At 36.5% G+C, this 18542-nt stretch overlaps 1 protein-coding gene across 8 annotated transcripts in view; it reads right to left on the reverse strand.

The window, feature by feature from the left end:
• The window catches only part of VPS13D (vacuolar protein sorting 13 homolog D), a 195532-nt gene that overhangs the window by 130572 nt on the left and 46418 nt on the right, over positions 1-18542 (reverse strand). For 6 of the 8 annotated variants that reach the window (XM_048825360.2, XM_048825355.2, XM_048825354.2 and 3 more), the window contains exons 29-40: positions 17480-17592; positions 16785-16994; positions 13564-13829; positions 13213-13346; positions 11176-11331; positions 10200-10428; positions 9271-9345; positions 8173-8379; positions 3841-3930; positions 2602-2742; positions 1098-1217; positions 135-209 (exon numbers count right to left, since the gene is read on the reverse strand). In XM_048825360.2, coding sequence (XP_048681317.2) covers positions 135-209; positions 1098-1217; positions 2602-2742; positions 3841-3930; positions 8173-8379; positions 9271-9345; positions 10200-10428; positions 11176-11331; positions 13213-13346; positions 13564-13829; positions 16785-16994; positions 17480-17592 — 1816 coding nt within the window. The remainder of the gene's footprint in view (positions 1-134; positions 210-1097; positions 1218-2601; positions 2743-3840; positions 3931-8172; positions 8380-9270; positions 9346-10199; positions 10429-11175; positions 11332-13212; positions 13347-13563; positions 13830-16784; positions 16995-17479; positions 17593-18542) is intronic. The other 2 variants (XM_048825358.2, XM_048825356.2) reach the window with 1 other exon arrangement.

Consider the following 18542-nt stretch of genomic DNA (forward strand, 5'->3'; position numbering starts at 1 on the left):
TGGCATGTTAGCTTTTATATATAGGGGAATTAGAGGCTTGATTTATAGGCAGGTCACTTATACAGTGCAGTATTTGTTGTACAAGACATTTCTTTGAAAAAGCAAAGTATCTCTCTCTCTCTGAAGTACAGTACCTCTAGTATAGATCTGATGTTCTAGATTAGTCAGACTGGCTGTACTCCTAGTTCTAAGGTAGACAAGGGGAAGGCCTGGCAGACAGGAAAGACAAAGTTAGCAGGTAAGGAAAAATGCAGATATACAGGCAGATGCTTCTCTAGTATGCATACAAGAATAAGGAAAGTTACACAGACTGTTGGCATCATGCAATCAGTAAATGGGCACTATCCATTTTCTAGTGCTTAACTAGAATTTGAGAATTTCTACTTCTTCTGGAAAAAAGTTCCAAACACTACATAGGGGAGAAGAGCAAGTCAAGAACTCCCACATGCAATGCTCTCTTAGAATTAAGATGAGCATTCAAAGCAAAATGCTGGAAATGTGGAGTCAAGACAATACCGGAATTCTCCAAAGAAACTAGAAAAACTGCTAAGACTCATAGAACTTCAGAAAGATCACAATAAGTCATGTGACAACTAGAAGCGAGTCAGTTGTCCAGCAAAGAGTTCTCCAGTTCTCAAAGGCCTTAGAGAAATAAGCCTTGGTACAAAGAAGACTGGAATGATCTTATTTTGGAGATCATTAACACTACCCCATAGCAAGCAAAAGAGCACTGAGCAACATTAGGCACAAAACCTCCCCAGAGTTGAACGTACTGCTACTGTTATACTCAGCTTATTTGTTCTTTTATATAGTAATGTTATTAGATAGTTTTCCATTCACTGAGAGCATCTGACAGATATATGGGTGTAAAATTAGTAGAGCATATTCTTAATTCAAAGCCAAGCAGCCTAAAACAGAAAATGCTCTTATAGGGATTATTGCAGTACAACAAAAACTAACTTCTTCTTGTCCTGAATTCGTTAAAATGCACTGTGTATTGATAAATACCAAATTTTGAGCTTGTAGTGTTATGAGTGAAATGGTTGCATATGTCAGGATATCCATATAGAGAAATACATGATGAAGGAATGTCATACTCTGTCCGAAGGATGGTGGGTCCACAGAAGATCCCATCCAATCTTCTGATTTGACTGTGTCCACTTTCTCCTGTTTACAGTAATCTGCCATCCATGACTGCTTGGTACTCCTGTACTGTTCTAGAGGGATATAAATAAAAAGATCATAAGAATAAGGACAAATGTTAAATGTCTGTTGAGATGACAGTTGAACAAAGTACCAGCTAACTAAATGAAATGTATGTTAAAGTCATAGGACTAAAATTACTCTTCCATACTGAAGTGACTAATAATTTATCTCAGCATTATTTTAGCTGCTAGTTGCAATAGGCCACTTTTATAGGTTAATTTCAAGCCACAGCTCACAAAATCACAGCAGTCTGCTCAAATCAACCAACTTCAGCTACACTCATGTACTGAGCTTACCTATATTATCTTCCTATGACTGTTGTTGTGATACTTTGATAATGTTCATTTTCTTAAAATGTTCTTGGGGGGTAATATCACAATTTAAAAGGGGAAATTCATCTTATTTACTAGATCAGCTTCAGGCACAGTTTGTAACGGTTTTGAAAGGACTCTTTCATATTATATAAACATGCATAGGGAAGAATAATCAAAGTAACAATCATACCAGTTTGCTGGCACTCACAAATTTTAATAGAGTGCCCAGCAAAAAATAAAAGTGTGGATTAAGATGATTCCACTCCCCCCGACCCCCACATTGGCTCCCTCTGATCTGCCTGCACCACTTGGAGCAGGACAATTTAAGAAATACTTGAATTCCTGCAGTGGTATTTGAAGGAGACAATAAGCCTTCTTTCTCATTGCGATCAAGCCTAGAGTAAACCAAAGTTCCTAGCTGGCTCATTAAACTCATGAATAAGGCAGCTAAATGCAAACTGTTGATGTTTTGTTCTTTATAGTTTACTCTTGTACTGTTGTACCATGGATATCTGGAACCTCGATCAGAACAGGAAATGTGTATAGTAGCCACCTCTCCACTATCGATGCAGAAAAAAAGTAAGGCAAACATTCTGTTTAGCTACGAGAACTCGTATCTCAAGGGTCAGGTGACGGTGAAACAGGGCATTTTTTATTACTTAGGCCAGGAGTCACTGTGAGATTTTAAAGTGGAATCAAAAGCGAGAGCTTCATGACTCAGTCTTCCCATAAGAATATCGACACATATCATTACTGGACTAAATGAGCAGTCATTTTATATCAGCTTGCTGAAAATTGATAAACATACTAAAATATTTTTAAATTCTTGAAATGTGGGACTTTTTAATGAAAGCCTGCTTTTCATTAAATATAAATTACTGCTAGGGTATGAATTTTTACCAACTCTGATAAAATATAGAATGTCTGAATCAGCACTTGCCTACAACAACAATCTGAAGAATCTAAAGAAACTTATACTAAGGCTTATGTCAGAGGACACTGATGGGACTCAGTTAGCAATATCTAATGTCAGTATCGTGTGCTATATTGGATAATATTCTATAAGTGTTCTCATACACACCAGTTAACACAGAGGTAATATTGATATCCAGACGATGTTTAGCCTTTGCTTCCAGCTTCAGACGAGAAGGGTGGAGGCGGCTGGCTGCCTGTTGTTGCCAAGATACTGAGCATGGCCATGGCTCAATAAATGGCTCCCAGCCTGAGGGAACACAAGAAATGTTACCTCCATTAGACAAACATCTTAAGTTCATGTTGGAAAGCTGTTTACATATGTAAGTGTCCAGTAAAGACAAACCTTGGTGAAAAGGCCTCCTACTTTCAAACACTGTTCCAGATGAACTTTTATATTCAACAGTCGAGGAAATTTCCAGACTGTATGAAGTTGTTCAAATAGGAACCATGACAAATATACCCTGATATTCTTATCTAGTCATGACAGGCCCTAGAAGAAACTATAGCCTCGAATGTATACTAATTAGTGGTATGACTGAATACCAAATGCTCCCGTGTATAAATAAGCAGAATTTCACAGAATTGCAGAAAATTTGGCTGTGAATTGATGTCTACTACATGATATCATGAAACAAGAGGATATGAAATACATCCCAAAACCAGTAAACAAATTACTCATTCTGTCTAGCTAGTGTAGCTAATTACTTCATCACTGACAGATTATTTCTGAAGATTTCTTCATTGTTAACATTTAATAAGTCTGGAGGTTTTTTTATATAAATTGTAGAAACATTGTAAACTAGCAAAAATTGAGTTGTTCCTCCCTCGCTCAGTGGTTGATTTATACCCTGAGCCATGAGAGTTTGTACCCTTAAAAAAAAAAAAAAAACTTATCTAAAGTAATTGTGATGTTCTCATTGTCCATATAAAATGTCTAATCCTATTTGCCATTTATCAGCTCTAAATATGTTGGATTTAAAATTTAATTGGATATCTTCTTTACATTTCTTGTATAAGAAAGGTTAAGTAGACTGGAACAAGAGAATAAAATACCAAAAAGGAAAGGGAGTATAAAATAACAAGAAATAAATTTATTTAGGATGTAATTAATAATACATGTAAGGATTTTTAAAATATATTTGATTTTAATGTTGACAGTGTCTCTATAAATTTGTTTCTCATCATGGTGTATAAGGAAACCCTTTTCTTCCATTTGCAGACAACTTGCTGACACAGCAGCCCTCCCGACCCCTTATGTAAAATTTATGTTGAGAGAACTCCAGACTGCTAAAGCATGCAAGACTGCTTTCCAACTCCTACAACAACGTACGCATTTTATATTTACCCGAAAGCTCACGGTTATAATAATCTCCAGAGAGCGTAAAATGAGCATAGCCTTCAGGACTGGCTCTCACATGTTGGAGAACATTCAAACCTGTAATGAAAGTAAACATTATACTAATACAGGAAAAATACGACTGAGTCCTTAATTTAAAGTTGCCTTAAGCAATGAAGAATTTTATAAAAAATACCGAACAGTACAAAGCAACACGCTTGACAATTTTCTTTCAATCAATGTGATGTACAGATAATTAAGGTTTATAGCGTTATTGCACCCAAGGGCCCACATCAGGACAGGGGCCCTACTGTTCTATGTGCTGTACAAACCGAGGTGGACACAGTCCGAGCTACACAGTTTGTAAACTGCCTCTGATACTGCTGCCTCCCGTCCCAGTACCAGAACAAAACCCTCGTGATTGTCATAGTTTCTCAGATATATTTAATCTATTCTAACACAGCAGGCTGCTCCACTGAATCTCATTAAGAGACTCCTCAAATTTTCACAGATTGTTCAATCTGACGTAAAAAAAGTGCCAAAAACTACAAGGGTCACTTCTCCAAATATAATACGGCAGAAGGCACCAAAACAAAACCCACTACAGTACAGTCACACAGGTTCTGAATCAGTGTCAAACACCACAGCTATCTTTGAGGGCTTAACAGATGGTCCTCAGTCCTTGAGAACTAACAAGACTAGAAATAAATGCTGCATACAACTGGTAAACATTGAAAGTGCGCTGATTGGTAGCATTCCCAAATCACCCAAAAAACAATCCTAGTTTTTAAAAAATAGCGAACATCTGATTACCATCTTTTTGCTTCACATTTCAACTAAACATGAAGTTAGCAGCTGGTATCTCGATAGCTATTAAAACTAAACACCATTACTAAATACTATCTGCAAGTATTTAATATTTAAAATACTTGTATTTAAATACAAGATTTAATTAGTGTAAAGCATTCATCTCTATCTTTAGCAACCTGTGAGATAGTTGGTGCTGGAATCCTGTTGCAATTGAGGTGGGGAGAAAACAGCAAAACGGTAGTCAGCATGATAGCATTTCGAGGTCCAATACCTCATAAACGTCAAGAGCTAGAAAGAAACATTTCAAGAGACTCGTACAAATACTACCAGGACCAATAAACTTCCCAAGCTTTGTCCTGGACCAGCGATCAGAAAAAAAGTAAACGTTATGAGCACTGCGAGGTAATCTGCCAGAAGACATAATTATAGGTTACGTTAATGGAGGAAATGTTCCTTTCTTTTCCTGTGTGTGATATCTATGCAAAAAAAACACTTGGAGTCACTTTTGCCAGAGGTCAAGACAGACATTTATTTAGCTTCCTTCCTTAATAAAAGGCATAATTATCTACTTCTTAATGGAACACAGCCTCCCACAACCTTCAGTCAGATTTTATAGCCAAGGGTACACAGTAAAATAAAATGAAAAATATTAAGGATGCAAAAGAAAACCCCACACTTAAACCATTCGGATTTCTTTTGATAAAAGAAATGTAGGCTCTCTTTAGTGAAAAAAAGAATCTATTCTATCACAAAGAAAGCATTTTGAAATCACAAGTCGTAGACTAAAGCCAGAAGGGACATTGGGTCATCTAGTCTGATCCTCTCTATATCACAGGCCGCTACCACTACCCTCAAGAATCCGCACACTAAACCCAGCCACTGAAATTAGACCAAAGCATTGCAGCCCATAGCATACTATACTATTATTTGCACTGGCTCAGAATAGGACAGACCGATGGGCACCAGTGCCTGAGGCCACAGCAGCCATGGGAAAATGATTAAGTGAGATATATCCAGTTAATCCTGGCAAGTGACCAGCACCCCTATGCTGCAAAGTCAGGCATATATATAACCAGGTCATTGCCAATCTGACCTGGGGGAAAAATTCTTTCCCAACCCCACATACGGCGATCAGTTAGACCCTGAGAATATGAGCAAGAACCAGCCAGCCAAGAACCTGTCAGAGAAAACACTCAGTGCCATCTCAGAGTCCTGACCTACCCCATCCATTATCCCATCTCCAGCAATGGCCATCCCTGGTGCTTCAGAGGGACAGAAACTTACAAAAAAACAGAATATATTGGGGGGAGGGGAATCCTATCCTGACACCTGCACGTGGCCAGCTGAAACCCTGAAGCATGAGCTTTTCAGAACATGTGACAAACTGGAAGCGAGCCCCAGGGCTCCTGAGCGCCCTGCCCCCTACCATTCATCACAAGTAACTCTGTCATACAATCCCACTCAAATTTATACAGCTCTTTCTTAAAACAAAATTAAGTTGATTAGCCCCACACAACTCCTATTGGCCTTAATTTATTCATGGCCAGTTTATCCCCATTTGTTCTTGTGCCAACATTGTCCTTCAACTTAAATAGCTCCTCACCATTCCTAGTATTTAATTACTCCCACGTATTTCTAGAGAACAATCACATCCCCTGTCAGCCTTCTTTCTGCTAAACGAGCCAAGCTCTTCATGTCTCTTCTCATAAGATCGGCCCTCCATTCCCCTGATCATCCTAGTAGCTCCTCCCTGCACCTTTTCCAATTTGAGTTCATCTTACGTGAATATGAGTGACCAGAACTGCACACACTATTCCAAATGAGGTTCTACCGGTGCTTTGTACAAAGGCATTAACACTTCTATATCACAACTGAAAATGCTTCGCCTCATACATCCTAGGATCGCATTTGCTTTTTCCATAGCCACATCACAGTGGTGACTCATTGATCAGAGGACAATTACCAACACACCGAGTTCTCTTCTCTCACTGCCAAACTATGAGTCCACAGCTTGTAGCAGAAATTATTATTAGACTCTAAGTGCATGACCTTGCACTCTGTACAACTGAATTTCATCCAATTTATGTCACTTGGTCTTCAAAGTCCATCCAGATCTTCCTGTATAATATTCCAATCCTCCTCTGTATTGACGATACCTCCAAACTTTGTATCAGCAGCAAATTTCATTAAACATGCCTACTTTTTGTGCCAAGGTCATTAATAAAAATATTGAATAAGAATGATCTCAAGACCGATCCTTGAGAAACTCTACTAGTAACCACGCTCCAGTCTGACAGTTTATCCTTCAGCACAAACCATTGCCTTCTCCCCTTTAGCCAGGTCCTTATCCATATTACTGTTTTTGTACTGATCCCCACACCTTTTGCAATTTAACTAATAATTTCCCACGTGGTACCTTGTCAAATTCTTTACTCAAGTCCAAATATATTAGATCACTGCACTTCCCTTATCTAAAAAAATCAATTATTTTCTCAAAGAAGGAAATCGGGTTAGGCTACAATCTACCTTTGGTAAACCCATCTTGCATTACATATCCCTTACCATTTAACTATCCTTTCCTTCACCATTTGTTCTAAAGCCTTGCATACTACTGAGGTCAGACTGACAGGTTTGCAAATGCCAAGATCACTTTTTCCCCTTTCTAAAACATAGATAGAAAACATTAGCTATTCGCCAATCATAGGATACTACCTTGCTACCAGGCTCGCAATCTCATGAGCCAGTTATTTCAGTATTCTGAGATGGAAATCATCTGGTCCCCCTGATCCGAGTGCACTAAGCTCTAAGTTTTTCTTCCACCTCAGATGTGGTAATTTCCATTTCTAGACACTCATTTCTATCAGCTCTACTGCCTTCATGCACCTATTCCATATTATCATCCCTACTGAAAACTGAAACAAAGTTTATTCATTTAGTTTTGAGGTCACACCTAGATTATCTTTAATCTCTTTTCCATCCACACTCCAGAGTGGCTCCACCGCATCCTTCCTTATTCTCTTTTTATTTATAGAGCTAAAAAACGTCATTCTTTTATTTTAATTTCCTTGACAAGACCTAATTCAGCTTGACTTTTTAAAAAAGTCTCTTTATTCCTACATTCTTCCTCACCTTCATGATGTAGCTTTCTTTGCTGATCAACCCTTTTTTCCATTCCCTATAGGCTCTCTGTTTACTCCCAAGTAAGGAGGATGGGCGCAGCATCTTCCTATGATTTTGTTCAGTACTTAAAGCAGAGCACTAATCTAAGTTATTGCTTTTAGGCACTACCACAATACAAATGAATAGCAACACCACCGCTATGCAATTTTAAAATAACTTAATCAACGCCACTTTATTGTTGTGCTGTGCACTGACATCTGCTCTCACATATTCCTTTGTGGAAATCACATACACAAACAGTTTCAAAAATCTTATCTGGCCCTAACAAAGGGAAACCCAAGCTATAAACATAAGTAGAGGAATTCTTCAATTTAGGGAAGTCATTAGAGGACAATTAAGAAAAATACTCACGTGAAAAGGTTAACTCAGCTAGGGGAACATCACAGTCCATGCAGTCATCAATGAAACAAATGCATATGCTTTCTGCTTTAATCTCCACTCCAGAGATCAGTTGAACTGGCACAGTCCCCTGGCTATCTCGACGACCAGAGTCTAGCGAAAGGGATTTCAAAGGTTCGGCATTCTTAAACAACCAACTTGCTGCTTTTTTCAACTGGCCTTAAAAGAGATCAGCAAACAATCATGACATTTGCTATGTACATTATTTCAATAGAACATATTCATACAAAATAACCCTGAAAAGGAATCAAATGAATTCCCAACAAAACCAAAAAGTTATAGCAAAATGTAGAAGTGGTATAAGGTTTGTTTCATTTAAGAAAAACAAGGGAGATTAAGGTTAGGAAATATAATGGCATTCTTTTTTATCAATACAAAGTGATCTTTTAACGTGTCATACTGAGAAGCAACAAAGTATTTTGTTGGATTAAAACGTGACTGATTATACATGAGAAGGAGAATGACAACGTTGAAGAAACAAACCAAAAGAGAATTTTGTGCCTTAAACTTTAAATTTCTTTTCCAGGTTTTGTGTGTAAAAATGAGGAAAGAAAGCAAACCATTTAACAAGAAGAAATGAAGAGCATGAAGGTCAGTGTGTGTAACAGGGAAGAAGTAGGTGCAAGTGAGAAACACATGCAATGTAGAAACTGATGAGAATTTCTAGATAAAAAAGAATTTTAGGATGTGGTGGGAGAAAATATACTTGATTCATGTAACAGCTACAGAGAAACTGAAATCACGCTAAGTGGTAATTTGAATAAATATATTACCATAGTGTCTTTTAAAGTAAGATATGTCATTCAGAGACAAACTCAGAAGAAAAGAATATTTAGGAGACAGGGAAGAACTAGTAGTAAGAGAATGAAAATATTTAAAGGATCTAGTTAAGACAACTATTTTTTGATGACTGCAAGATGGAAAATTGCTACTTTCTATTTTGTCTATATATCAAGTGACTGCTAATTTGTATGTTTTGATGTATTAAGAGCCAGGCTCTCATTTACCAAAACTATAATTGCAAGTAATAGAAAAATTATTTGGAATTACCTTGGCAAATCAAAAGGGCTTTACGACAATCATCCATACCAAATCCCAGTTCCTGAAGTCGAGCCAGCTGTACCTCTGTAATTAGAGAAACTTTTAGCCAAACATTTGTCCCCAGGTGAATTAGTTGCTTTTCTTTTTTGTTTTTGGTTTTTTGTTAAAATGAAACTTATTATTGTTCAAAAATTAGTTTCCCTCTACAAGTGGATCAATTCTGAAAAAATAAGTGATTTCTACTTAAAAAACAACAACAAAGCATTAGGATTCAGGGATGTTTTAGGCCAAACGTTGTATTTTGTTTAATGTTTGAGTTAGAGCCCAAGCTAGATTTCAATTCCAGTAGGGTAATTTTAGTGTATGCACTTAATTTAATTCTGTACTAACAATTCCTGGATCCATACATCAAATCCTTCTATGCTGTGGGGCATTCCTCATCTACTTTCACATCTCCCCCATAATGCCTAAGTACCGTAGTAGAGAAGACAGAGTCTATTTCCTTGTTTTCATAAAGTTATACTCCTAACTACACTCAAATTTTAGAAACAAAACTTTAACAAAGCCTAACAGTGAAATGTTGCTAGCAGGGAGGGAGAGGCTGGTGATGCTTATTTTTAATTATAATTCTTAATAGAAACAATTTAAAAATACAGTATTCTCCTGCAGTGATTGCAACCTAAGCATTACTGCATTCTGCTGAATTAGGAAGGCAAATTACTGATTAAAATTGACTGAAGACTAACATTGACTGTTCTATTTTCACATTACAAGCAGAATGAAAGTTTCATCACTACTTGATGGCATCCATCGCCATATCACATTTTATATAATCAAGCTACAACCATCTGTTTTGCTAAAAATTACATCTGGCTTTACTCTGCAGAAGCCTCCTTAAGGCATGGAAAATGGCTTTAGTCTAATAGTGGAATGCATACCAAGAACAGGATCCAATATGTGTTTAGATGTGTCTCTGTTTTCAGATGTTGATGATGAGGTCTCATTTTCCCAAGATGAACTGGAAAGATTATTAGCAGCAGTGTCGGGATCCAAGACACAGGATTCAGGCACAGCAGCACTGGTCTGCCCAGGGATGGACTTTGCAATGGCCAAAAACAGCTGAACATCATTATAGGACAGTCTGATGTCCAGTGCTTGTAACTGAATCTAAATGAAATTTAAAAATCCAAAATGATTAAAGCTTTTAAATTGACAGTTTTTCCATTAATTTCTCTTTTGCATGTTATATATTGTAGCAACACACTGCCAGGATGAAGATAAGAATAACCATATCAAAATCAGATGTTTATACTGGTTTCAAAGCCTTCATACTAAAAATGCCAAGTTTCCGTCATTAACCAATAATATAGTAATTTTAAATATCCAACTACAGGATAAACCATCTGAACATGCTGAAGAACCCTAGATATTAGTATGTTCCTGTCCAGAAAGGGATTAATCAAAATCCCCGATCAGGAGAGGAATTTCTGTTTGGATTTCAAGGGGCTGGGGGGGAACTCTAAATGTATTTCCTACAAACAAATGTTAAGAAGATGATCTACAGAAAAATAAAGTTATTCTTTTACTAAAAACTTATGGCCAAGAGCCAAAAGTTATAGTGTGACATCTCTTGCTTTCTGTCACAAGTTTTTTTTCCCCTATTGATGTCTGAAATAAATGTATTGAATACCCCTAAAAATACCACCAGAAATCACTATCCTTACCACTAAAAGTATGTTTCTGGCTTGTCTGCCTCTTCATTTTATCTTGAAAAACAATTTGGTCTTATTCTTTTCTTATGTATATGACAAAGCATTATTCTGAATTCCCAAATGTGATGTACCAGTATAAAGTATTCTAGATTATTACGACAATGCCCATAAAATTTGCTTCAGTTACTTTCTTTGATCTTACCTCTAGAATGGGTGGGAAATCTTCACTATTGAATGCATCCAACAGTCCTGAGCCACGAGGGTAGGATGAATTCCCTACAAGTTCCATTTGAATATGTACAGGATCAATGATGGACAGTGCTGTGTCCTGCTCATTTCCCAGTCGGCATGAAAAAACCTAAATGATTGAAATGAGTGCAAATCAAAATGCATGGCTACGTATAGCTCATGCAAATTTTGTTTCTGCTCTCAGCTGCCAGAATGAAGCTCTCAACTCCCCTTTTTGTCTGTAGAGGGAGCAGATAGGTTTTATCAAATCTATTTTTAAGGAAGTCTTTCCCTTTTACTTTCATTCTTAAATTCACGGACACCATTTCATACAGAAACTATGTAAGCTAAAAGCTCAAGAGGATTATTATTTTAAAGATTTTTGTCTGAATTTAGGGCTTATGAAAGGGGGCTGAATTAAGGCCTCCTGACACGGGAGTAATCTATGTCATCCACAAAACATGACAAAGTCAAAGGCAAGGCAAGCTTCCCCCACAATGCCCCATCAAAATGCCAGATCTATAGGAGCCACTTTCGGTAGGTGGGGGGTAGGCAAGAAACTGGCTCAGTCTTCATGGCTCATTCAATCCTTGGTCTTTGCTGAAAATATCAAACTGGCCAATTAGCGTTGATTGCAGTGGTGATTTTTTCACATGGACATTTACCTACTGCAAAGCAGATTGAAACCAAACAATTTCAAGCATCAGAGGGGTAGCCGTGTTAGTCTGGATCTGTAAAAGTGGCAAAAAGTCCTGTGGCACCTTATAGACTAAACAGATAGTTTCAAGTATGCCACCAACAGCCATCAGATAACTAACCGTCATGCCTCACGTGACCTGGATTTAAACTGGCGACCTAGATGAGAAAAAAGAAAAGGAGTACTTGTGGCACCTTAGAGACTAACCAATTTATTTGAGCATGAGCTTTCGTGAGCTACAGCTCACTTCATCGGATGCATACCGTGGAAACTGCAGAAGACATTATATACACACAGAGACCAAACAATGTCTCTGTGTGTATATAATGTCTTCTGCAGTTTCCACGGTATGCATCCGATGAAGTGAGCTGTAGCTCACGAAAGCTCATGCTCAAATAAATTGGTTAGTCTCTAAGGTGCCACAAGTACTCCTTTTCTTTTTGCGAAGACAGACTAACACGGCTGTTACTCTGAAACCTGTCTAGATGAGAAAGGCTCTTATATCCACCCAACAGTGAAGTAAAAGTGTTTCAATTGCAGTTTCTTTTGTCATAATGACACTATTAGATTGGCAAAACCTTCCAAATCCCAAGCCTGAAAGGAATCTCAAATATGTTATCAGATAACATTTCTAGGTCTTAAATGCAAGACTTTTATATATAATATTTTTAAAGAAGAATCACAAATTTATAACCCTCATGTATCTGAGGAATCAAAACTCAGATCAACTAGCTTCAAATACAAAAGTTATATTTTATTCTGTGGTAAACAGTTGGAATCAGTGCTATTGCAAGGTTAGCAACATCCCCCAACCACTCCAAAGCTAGTATGCAAACTAAACATATACAAATTAAAGATACAAGAGTTCCCTACTTCATACTATACATAGGTGTTCAGAAGTGAAATTTCCACAGGTTTATATGAACAAAGCTTAACATAAAAATCAAAGACACATATATAAAATCACTGAATACCTGAAAAAAATATCCGAGCAATACCATTGCAGACAACAGTCCTTTGCAAATTCAAGTTTAAAGGTTAGGCCATTGAGAAGATGTATCTGACTGACAGTTTGGTGAGTTTCCAGCCAAATACTTTAACACTGTGGCAGAAGCAGTGCAGAAATGGCCTTTATACTGCAATGGGTTGAGAACATTTGATAAGGATATTAACAGGCTACGGTAACAAAGCACTCCAGAGACAATTTTTAATATATTCTGTTTGTCACAGCATTTCAACTGAAGGTTTAATAGTATAGCATCTTAACCCAACACTAGAATAAATGCTTATAAAATCCAAAAAGTTTCATCTTACCTCAATGCCAAACAAACTACCAGAGAAAGGACGATCCACCAATTTGGGCTTGTACGTGAGGACAGTGGTTCCTTTCAAAATAATTGCATTGGTATCAAAACAAGACATGTCCTCAACTACCACAAATTCAGTACCTGACCAAAATAAATAAAAAACACTTAATTGTGAAACTTGCCAACTTCATTTATACTGTTTTTAAAATTTTTAGTCGAGGATTCTTAATTATCCATCCTCCAGGCACCTGATTTACTCTGCTTCAGCATTATTCTGAGGAATGTAAACGTGACAGCTCCTAAAGACAAACAAACAGTCTATGCTCATTTGTGTAAGCATAAAACAATATATATTTACCCGTTACATTAATCTTGACTTCCAGTTGTTTTTCTGTAGTCACCTGGAGAGAAGAACGTTTTGTAACTATTCCACTCTTCACTGTTTTAGGAACTACAGTTGTTTCACTGCTGTAACTGCGTTGTCGGGAAAAAGTCAGATTATCTTGCTTTTTAACATCACTGGGAGTATGTAGAAAGTCATGAACAAGCAGCAGCCAGTCAAATATTAAAAATACACGAAGGTTATTCAGAACAACTGTGAAACAGGAGGAATCCTTAGTAGATCTAATAAAAAAAAAAAAGAAGAGCTTGTATCATATCAATTTCACATGCCATAAAATCTGTTCTTTAGTTCTAGCATCTGACTTTCCACCTTGGAATTAATTTTGATATTAAGGATCTATGTATCAGGTGAATAAGTAATATACTGGATTTTATGTGAATGTAATCAGCTTACATGTAGTTTTCTCAAAAAGAAAAAAGGAGGACTTGTGGCACCTTAGAGACTAACAAATTCATTTGAGCATAAGTTTTCGTGAGCTACAGCTCAACGTAGTTCACAAAAGCTTATGCTCAAATAAATCTGTTAGTCTCTAAGGTGCCACAAGTCCTCCTTTTCTTTTTGCGGATACAGACTAACACGGCTGCTACTCTGAAACATGTAGTTTTTAAAAATCTCTAATAGAGTTCCAGAAAAGTCTGTTTTTTACATCAGCCTAAGTTTGTGAGCTTGCTGTGTGCATGTAAACCTAACAAATCAAAAATCATCAAAACTTTTATGAAAACAAAATAAACAAGGAACAATGGTATAAATAGGGGGCTTCATGTAATTATAAATTAACTTATACAACCATCTTTATCACAATGAAAGTTTTTTGTACAATGTCAACTTTTAAATTTAAAATGTTATTTTTGACATCTGTTTGGTATCACTTCTGATGTAGTGTGTGAGAAATTTAAACCTGGCTCAGCGCCTCTTAAAAAGATTAGAGATCAATTTGTCTCCTCTCACACTCTGACCACATTTTGTAGCACAGGCAGCTTCTTTGTCATTCCGAAAAAATGCTACCCTAACTGAACTTTTTAGTACCACATTTTGAATATCCCTTCTGGAGGGACAGAAAATTTGACTTAATTATCTGGAATGTCAATTATGTCTGGTCATGTTAACTGGAAAATATTTCAGGTATTTAAATACCCAGGAATCTATTTTCTGACACATTCTAAACTGTACAGTCCCAAAAGAATCATAATTCCTGTTTGAGAAGCGACACACATGCCCAGCCTGTAACAGTAAAATCCTTTCACCCTCACTGGTTCTCTGGAATATTTCCTAAGGCAAGAGCCAGGGTAAGACTATCACGAAACCCTGCAAAACTTTTTATCTAGTGCCAAGGAGATACTCAGCAATGAAAAAGTAAAAATAAATAGTGCATATGATTAGTAACTATACTTCATATGATGTGATCTCAACAAAGCTACAATCTTTAATGTTCAAACTAACTCCCCTTTTACAAAAATACCAGGGTCAGTCACAATCATTTCATATGATTATAGGATTATTTGAAAATCTCCAGTATAACCATAATAATTGTTCTTGCTAAACATCTGTAGCTATTCTAAGTTAGTTCAAATAGACCAGTGTACCCTCGAAGAAGCAGAGGTGTACCGGGGGTACATCAAGTCATCTAGACATTTGACTAATTTTACAAGAAACTATATAAAAAGCACTAGCAAAGTCAGTACAAACTAAAATTTAATACGACTTGTTTATAATGCTCTGTATGCTATACACTGAAATGTAATTACAATATTTATATTCCAATTTATTTATTTTATAATTACATGGTAAAAATGAGAAAGTAAGCAATTTTTCAGTAAAAGAAGTGTGCTGGGATAGTTTTGTATTTTTATGTCTGATTTTGTAAGCACGTAGTTTTTAAGAGAGGGGAAACTTGGGGGTATGCAAGGCAAATTAGACTCCTGAAAGGGGTACAGTAGTCTGGAAAGATTGAAAGCCACTGAAATAGACAAAGCCATCAAATGTTCCTGATCCACTTTATTCTACACAGTTACAGTACAATATATTCCTTGACCCTATGTAACAAATATTTATATTTACACAGGTACCTGTTACAGTCATAAGATACAGGCCTTCAAAAAGCTTATGTATGATGAACTGTTAACACTACAAAAATACTGTAAATACCACAAAAACTGGTATCAGTCTGTGTTCTCTAGTGACATTCATAAGAAGAGCTCAAAGCATTTTGCAAACATTAATTGAGCTGCACAAGAACACTATGAGGTATCACACTAATTTTTCGAAGTGTGAAAGAATTAGAGGTCAAATGACTTGTCTCAGCTCAGTCAGCGAATCTGTGCCAGGACTCGGAATACATCACAAGAGTCTTACTTCCCTCTCCCTTCCTTTAACCAACAAGACAACACACACCCACTCATAAAAAAAATAATAAAAAGAGGTCTCATTTAGAACTCTAAATGTTGCTATGTGCAAAATACATGCTTTTTCCCTTACATGATTACATTATCATGAGGTACCTTACATTTCAAACATATAATTAGAACTGGACAAAACTCAAACTTCTGATGCTTTCAAGTATTCCAAGAGAACTATATGAACAAAGACAGCAAGTGAAAGATCAATGCCCACTTACATGAGGTAGCATGGGGATTTATTGTTAAAATAGGTTATGTAGATGAGGAGCCATTTCTGGATTTATTTAACTCCCCAAAAAAGGAAAGGATGACATCTACTGGAAAGTTATTTTAACTGCAGGTGCATAATCCCTTTGAATAAAAATTCCATAATTTAAATACATATGATATGTATGTAATAAAGACTTCATTTGTAGGCAGGTAATTTTTTTAAAAAGTTATAAAATGTAAGGATAAAGAAGAGTTTATGATGAAGAAATACTGATGTTATCCGATTATAAAAGCCACTTCACCTTGAATTGTCCCTTGAAATGTGTTAACTACTTACGCTAAACAATCTGTCCCATCTTGTCTTTAGCTGTGACACTGAGTAAGTTTCCCAGACTTGAAGTAGAGCTCTGTGTAAGCTCAAAAGCTTGTCTCTCTCACCAACAGAAGTTGGTCCAATAAAAGATATGACCTCACCCACCTTATCTCTCTTGTTGACTGACATCACTACAACAACACTATTAATTCATACGTCAATATGATATAAAGAAAAGAGCTTCTGGATTCACCTACCTGAAATGTAACTCAATCTGTATTGCTCCTTTATTACTGCTGTTCTTTGATGACTGAAAGATGCAGTTGAACACATTGGGCATGCCTAGGGTTGTCTTCTGACCAGCATAACGAGTGTCAAATGCCATCATAGAATGTGAAACCAAGTTAACCGATTTTGTTTGATTTGAGAAACTCTCAAAAAGCAACTTGGATTTCTTAAAGTCAAACCTGGTAGGTTCAAATGAAAAGAAAAATAATTAATTGTTAAGACTCTTTCAACATATACGCCTACAAAAAAGAAGAGCCATGGACTCTTAAGTGTCCATGAAATGCGGACAGGACTTCTGTTTTTAAAAGATTAACCTGAAAGCCCTTCAACTCACAAACTGCATGGAATCCCATCTGTCTTGGAAGGATAAAGGGCTGAGTCAACCCATCTGGAATTTGAACCCTTGGGTTTTTCATGCAAAGCTCAACTATTAAGTGACTGTTCTTATTCCAAAATACAACTTGGGAGAGGCGAGGAAATGAAGAGGTTTAGAGTAATACAATACTTTCCCATCAAACCACCTAATTCAGACTCCATCTAGCTTATGCATTCTGTACAGATATTTAAGAATCAATTTGTATAATAAATCAGCATACTTTATTTTGTTCATATCATAACATTAATAAACATTAATTCAGACTAAAAGCAGAAGTCAAAGCCATACCTGGCTAACGAGCTGAGTCCATCCTTTCCTTTAGGTTCAACCAGTTCCAGACTCACATTAACCATGTCAATAAGGAAAGACATACAGGTATACACTTCTCCACTCAACACAGTCTGCAAATGGAAAACACCAAGATTCCTTATAAAACACCTTGGTTATTTCAGATCCTTGATTTAAGAATTTTCTAATGAGCAAAATAAGCAAACATTTATGAGGTCATATACAGTGTTTTCCCAGCTAAACTTGATTAACATACTTCAGAAAAATTAAATTTTAGAACAATTGTAACCACAAACTAGAATAAATGTAATTCAGTTCCACAGTAACATCAACTAACCTGTTATATTGGTTTTATAAAAAAAGAATAAATTTCAAATTCCTTCTATAATGAACATAATTTTGTTGCCTGCGAAACAATTTCATTTATTTATTTATTTTAAATGTACTCTCCATGCCAGGCTTTTCACCAAAGCTCTACAGGAAACAGCAACCCAATTACATTTTCAATTCCAATTAATTCCCTTCCATGGAAGCTTTAAATTTCATCTCAAGTACTAATCAAATAATTAACTAGTGAAAGAAGTGCTTTTTAAAAACAAACACTTATATTGTGCACATATTAGTACTAGGAAGGATTCACGTAACCCTGTCTAAAATCTTTGGGGAACCCTGTGTGTTTTTGGTAAATTTTCAAAAATGTAAATTTGCTTCCATGGTAGACAGGGGTTCGGTGTGCTGTGGAGACAGTACTCGGGATCCCCACAAGGTACAAAGATTAAATTTGTTATTCAGCTCCTCCTTCCATCTAACTAACGACGAACACGGATTCATTCCAGATGGTGTGCTGTCGGGTCTTTCTGGAAGGATGGTATTTGATCCTGTGCCTAATGAGTAGGGGACATTCAGGACTCTGCTGCAAGGCATCCAAGAAAAACCATACTAGAGTTTTCACTAAAACTCACAGTTTTCATGTTTGTTATAATAGTGAACACTTTAAAAAAAAATAATAATAATAATCAGCACACCTGTTTAAATGCCACTATCATCCATGGACAATTACTAC

Source organism: Caretta caretta, chromosome 18, assembly GCF_965140235.1.
Source record: "Caretta caretta isolate rCarCar2 chromosome 18, rCarCar1.hap1, whole genome shotgun sequence".
NCBI lineage: Eukaryota > Metazoa > Chordata > Testudines > Cheloniidae > Caretta > Caretta caretta.